This window comes from Penaeus monodon, chromosome 2, assembly GCF_015228065.2.
Source record: "Penaeus monodon isolate SGIC_2016 chromosome 2, NSTDA_Pmon_1, whole genome shotgun sequence".
Taxonomy (NCBI): domain Eukaryota; kingdom Metazoa; phylum Arthropoda; class Malacostraca; order Decapoda; family Penaeidae; genus Penaeus; species Penaeus monodon.
Window position 1 is genome coordinate 23,299,602 of NC_051387.1, and position 5,373 is coordinate 23,304,974.

At 35.5% G+C, this 5,373-nt stretch overlaps 1 protein-coding gene across 2 annotated transcripts in view; it reads left to right on the forward strand.

Annotated features, from left to right (window-relative positions):
* Positions 1 to 758: 758 nt before the first annotated feature.
* Positions 759 to 5,373, forward strand: part of LOC119581809 (histone PARylation factor 1-like) — a 16,035-nt gene continuing 11,420 nt past the window's right edge. The window contains exons 1-5 of one of the 2 annotated variants that reach the window (XM_037929951.1): positions 759 to 957; positions 2,974 to 3,103; positions 3,501 to 3,656; positions 3,898 to 3,980; positions 4,338 to 4,483. In XM_037929951.1, coding sequence (XP_037785879.1) covers positions 811 to 957; positions 2,974 to 3,103; positions 3,501 to 3,656; positions 3,898 to 3,980; positions 4,338 to 4,483 — 662 coding nt within the window. In that variant the 5' untranslated portion in view covers positions 759 to 810. Of the gene's footprint in view, positions 958 to 2,973; positions 3,104 to 3,500; positions 3,657 to 3,843; positions 3,981 to 4,337; positions 4,484 to 5,373 lie in introns of both variants that reach the window. The other variant, XM_037929944.1, reaches the window with a different exon arrangement.

Below are 5,373 nucleotides of genomic sequence, written 5' to 3' on the forward strand. Positions count from 1 at the left end.
AATTAATTTCATTGTTTGGGGGAATTCACAAAAAGTGATTGCACTTATCTAGACATAAAAAGTGACAGATACCACTGGGATTCGTGTAGGATAGAATAGTGAGATATTGGCCAAAGATATTTCGACATTACGAAATGCATGTGCCGCATGTGCGAAATGCGAAACGCCGTGCAAATCATCGTATAGGAGGAAAACTTTTCTCGGAGGAGAGGAAATGTGAGGGTTAGCAGGAAATTAAGATGCCATTAGTCTATTTTTATAAATTTATCTCTGACGTTTCATGGTTAGTTAAACGAAAGAAGGAGAAAAGAAGTGCTAACTTCTTAGGTGATTTTATACTGTAACTGTCATGAATGTTCTTGATTAAGTACGAAAAGGAGGAAAAAATAAAAGGTGGTATTTTTCAATATGATTGGATGAATTTATTTTCTTTCTAAACGCTTCCCATTTTCCTAGTTTATTAGATTAACATTCTGTTGGTACCTTGAACGCTAAAATAAAAAGAATAGATTAAAATCTGCTTTGTGGATCAAACTATAACTTGCAATGTGGATCATTTGAAAGTGAGTGCTCAGGCGTGTTCACTGAAAATGTTCTTTGAAATCAATGCATACGTGCAATATAACATTTAATCATCTATTTTAAACATAACACTAACAATAATTTTGTGTGCATGAAAATGGATTTCACTGCAAACATCTACTATAGCTCGTCGTGTGCGAAGAGTTGCCAGTTAGAGTATTAAGTATATATAGTCCAAGAGCAACGTGACTCCGTGACTCTGGCGTTGAGCGTGACGGCGGCGAGACAATGAGTGACCCCGAGACGGAATATCAAGATGACCCCAGAACGGCTTGCAAATATGGTGAATCGTGCTATCAGAAGAACCCCCAGCACCACAGTAGATTCAAGCACCCGCCCAAGAGGAAACTGGAATGCACCGAAAGCGAAGCGGAAGTGAGTTTGAAAAGAAGAAAAACCGAAATTCTTCGCATTTCAGCCTTTCCATGACCATGTCCCGTCTCTGCACGTAGTTTTAGGAAAGTTTTTTTTTCTCAAGATGGGGAAAGAGATAGACAATAGTCAGTTGTATGATGGCTTATTTATTAGTATTATGAAATGTTAAGATATTTGCAAAAGAAAATGCAATAATGCCTACTGTACTGGCATTGTAATATTTACTTAAAACAGAGAAAGTGAGTAAGGCATAACTAGTGAACTTTCACTTGTCCTTTATTTCACATTGTAAACTGTTACCTAAATACAATCAGCCAGGCTACCATTCTCCCTTAACACTTTTTATTGATGCTATGACAGGACCTTTGTTTCAGAGAAACTGAACAAAGAATTGCTCTGTAAGGAAGCCACAATACAGTTCATTGGCCCCAGCCATGTCAGTTGCTGAGTAATTCCTTACTTATCATCATTAGTTCAAGAAGTAAACTGCAGACACAGATGGTAACAGCACAGATAAAGGAAAAGAATTGTGGAAAGTGCTACTCACAGACTAAGTCCACATGGTACTCCCAAGTTTCAGCTCTATCTTGCTGTGCATATCAAAGTGAATGACAGAGGGTGTTGGAGGCAGAGCCCCCATCAACCCACCCCTATGCAGTGCCCAAAGGTCATGCCCAATCACAGGAATTGAGATTGTTGAATAAAGTTTGTGATGTGGAGTTGGGGACTTAGTCTATGGCAAGTGTGTCTGTACTATAAAGCATTACCCAACTTGTGACTAAATATTGTTAAACAGATACTATTAATTGTTATTAGCTTGTGGTCACAGGCTATTAACTTTATGATATTTGTAATAGAGGGCATGTATATCACTCATCCCACATGAAGATATGTCCTTAAATTTTTACATCTGAAGAAGGGATTTGTTAATTCAACTCAAGATTATCTCTGGTTGCCCAGTCAGTTACAATTGACTGGTCAGCCACCCCTAGTCTCTCAGGTTGATGGTATTTGTAAACAAACTACTATGCAGACAGTGAATTAGTGGGACAAACTAGAAACAAGACAACTTTTGCCAAAAAATTCAAACCAAGTATACAGCAAAAATGTAAGCAAATGTATAGGTGTTGATTGATATTTTCAGTGATGCCATTAATAGTTTTTTTTCTTTTGATAATTTTTTATCAAAAAATGATTTTTTACTAATAATACTACAGAATAATGTTTTGAAAGGTTTAGTCATTAAGCTTTATTGTACTGTCACACAGAGTTAGGGCAAATTGGAGATGATATTCTTATAGAGGACAAATATTTGCTGTTGGTACAAGAAATAATCTGAATAATAATTTGAAAGTGCCAATCACAGTTTCAGCTCTGAGTACCATGAATACCTAGGTGAAGACAACTCTACCTCATAATTTGGTGAAGGATAGATTATGGCCCGGCTCCCTATTTGACAACAAATCAGAAGTTTTGTCACTTGAGTTGACTTCCTATTAGTAGGAATATAAAATTCAGTAGCAAACATAGGTAGCTATTGAGAAAATGGGTTATTTTATATTGCATTATACCCGTTCTGTTACCGGTTTTGCTCTCTCTGACATACTTTTGGGCAAGAGCTCTAGCTATTAATATTAGTATTAGTATTGTTGTTGTTTTCATTGTCATTATTATCTTATTTATTTTATTTGTTATAATAATTGTTGTTATTACTATTTATTTATTGTTATTTTCTTTTTATTGTTATCATTATCATTATTACACCACTACTATTTTTTGTTTATTATAATGTTATTATTATGAGTAATAGTAGAAGTAGTGGTATTGTTATTATTATTATTGTCATTATCACTATTCATATTACTATTGCTAATGCTATTGCTATTATCATTATTACCACTATCATCATTTATTGAACATTATTGAATCTGTTTTCATTTTAATTTCTGTTTTATCCAGTTTTGCATTTAAACATTCTTTAGCCTCTAAAAAGGAATATTTTATTAATTATTCCAGGATCTAGTTCCTAAAGGAAAGAAATGCAAAACAGAAGAAAGTGAAGGAAATGATTCTGACTCTGGAGACAATTTTGAAGTGCCTTCCATTGACAAAGAGGAGGACAAAGTAAACACCAGCCAGCCAGAAGGTGAGAGATTCTTAGTTTTTTATTTGATTATTGATTTTGTTTTATTTATTTAATTTTATTACATATATATTTTTTTTTTGTAAGAGAGAGAGAGAGAGAGAGAGATTGTGTTCTAGCATTTCTTAAGATTGTATGTTCTTATTCCTAAAAAATAAAAGAATAGTATGCTTGTAACATTCATTTTGCTTTGCAAAATTATTACTAAATGTTTAGTGATAATTGCACAATGCATAATTTTAACTCACTAGTGCATGTATAAAAGTATACATGTTTATACATGTTGGCCTACGCACTTGCACATAGAAGTACACACATACAAATACCCACTGAATCAGTCAGTTACTCAGTCACTTCCATCACTCCCTGTAAATTAGTGTGAGTTTTTAACTTGTTCCAGAAGATGCAGCTGAATCCCCTGTTCATGAGTTGGAGGTCGCTGCCTCACCAGAAAATGTTCGGGAGAGCATTGAGCAGAAGTTTCTTTTGGATATGCCAGATGATTTCTTTGATTTCTGGGACCTTTGCAAGACACTTAACAAAGAAAAACCTGAAGGTGAGAGAAAATGAAATTTTGAGATGCCCCAAAAGTTGAACATAGTTTAAAATGTTGAGTTCAGATTTTTGTAGGAAACAAGCTCATATATGTACTTGACGACAGGGTCAGCATATGTTAGATTAGAGATTCCAATTACGAGGCATAGTTAGATTGCATTAAATAAATCAAAATTGATGACCCACAGAAGCATTCATCAAAGCTGACATCACCCTAGTTGGCCCATATGACATCCTCTCAGGCAAGCTGAAAAATCTTAAGACCAGAAAAATATCAAGTTATGTTTGTCACTGGCGGTATTATTATGACCCACCGGAGTTCACAGTAAGTAACCTCAAGGATTCCTGGCAATTTGGAATAGAGGTGAGGGTATTGTAGAATCAAAGCAAGAATTTGAGTGTGTGCTATTTATTTATTTATTATTTTTTTATTTTATTATTATTTTTCTATTATTATTATCATTATTAATTTTTTGCCTTATTAATATGTAATATACTCACATTCTCACCCCTTTCCTCATTTTGTTTCTCTCGACTCTTTTCTTTACTTTATTTCTTCAGACACTTACTCATTTAGTTTCATATACCTTGCACATGTATTGTTTAACTTTTCTTTTGCAATTTTCACCACTGTAATCATTAGGATCTTCCAAAAGTATGCTGAGATTTTGTCATTTTCCAGACTGTGATAGCAGGAGGCAAAGATGAATATCACATTGGATATTATCGAGATGATTGCTTCCTCTTACCAGCTTTTGTTGGTTCAATGTCCTCTGTCAAGCCTGGCAGTATTACCCTAATGGGAGGGAACATATTTAGTGCTGTCAGGTAACATAGCATTATTTTGGGGTAAATAAACATTTAATTGTAAGAAAGTAGAATACATGTTATGTGTGTGTACATGTAGATGCATCCACTATTGCAAAAATATACACACAACCAGAAATAGACACACATACAACCACACTCACACTCACTCACTCACTCACTCACACTCACTCACTCACTCACTCACTCACTCACACACTCACTCACACACTCACCACTCACTCACTCACTCACTCACTCACTCACCACCACACTCACTCACTCCTCACTCACACACACACACACACACACACACACACACACACACACACACACACACACACACACACACACACACACTCTCTCTCTCTCTCTCTCTCTCTCTCTCTTTCTCTCTTTCTCTCTTTCTCTCTTTCTCACTCCTTCTCCTCCCTCCCTTATTCTCATTTTTCTCCTGTCCCTCATGCCCTCTCTTTCTCCCTCCCACCTCTGACCAACCCTTCATCCTGTTAACACCCTGTTCTTATGTTTCTTTTTCTCTGCCTAGCACTCTTTTGTTTGTATTTCTTCTCAGAATCATTCACCAACAGCATCTGGGAAAATGTGTTCACTGCAGTATTGTTTTGTGAAATGTCTCTGCACATAGATGGCTCTACAAGAGCTTTTTTGTTGTTGTTAGGGATCATAATTGTTATAGTGGTATAGACATTACTAACAGCAATATTTTCAAAAATCAGTACTCATAATTGGCTCAGTGGTGACTTAATACTTGTGGAGACATCTATGTGTAAAAACAAGTAGTTGATTGAACTCTCAGTGGGCATGGCATGTGAGTACATGCCATCCCCATCAGCTTTGGGTTAATATCTTCTCAAATTTGTAGCATTATACATTTATTGAAATATGCCATG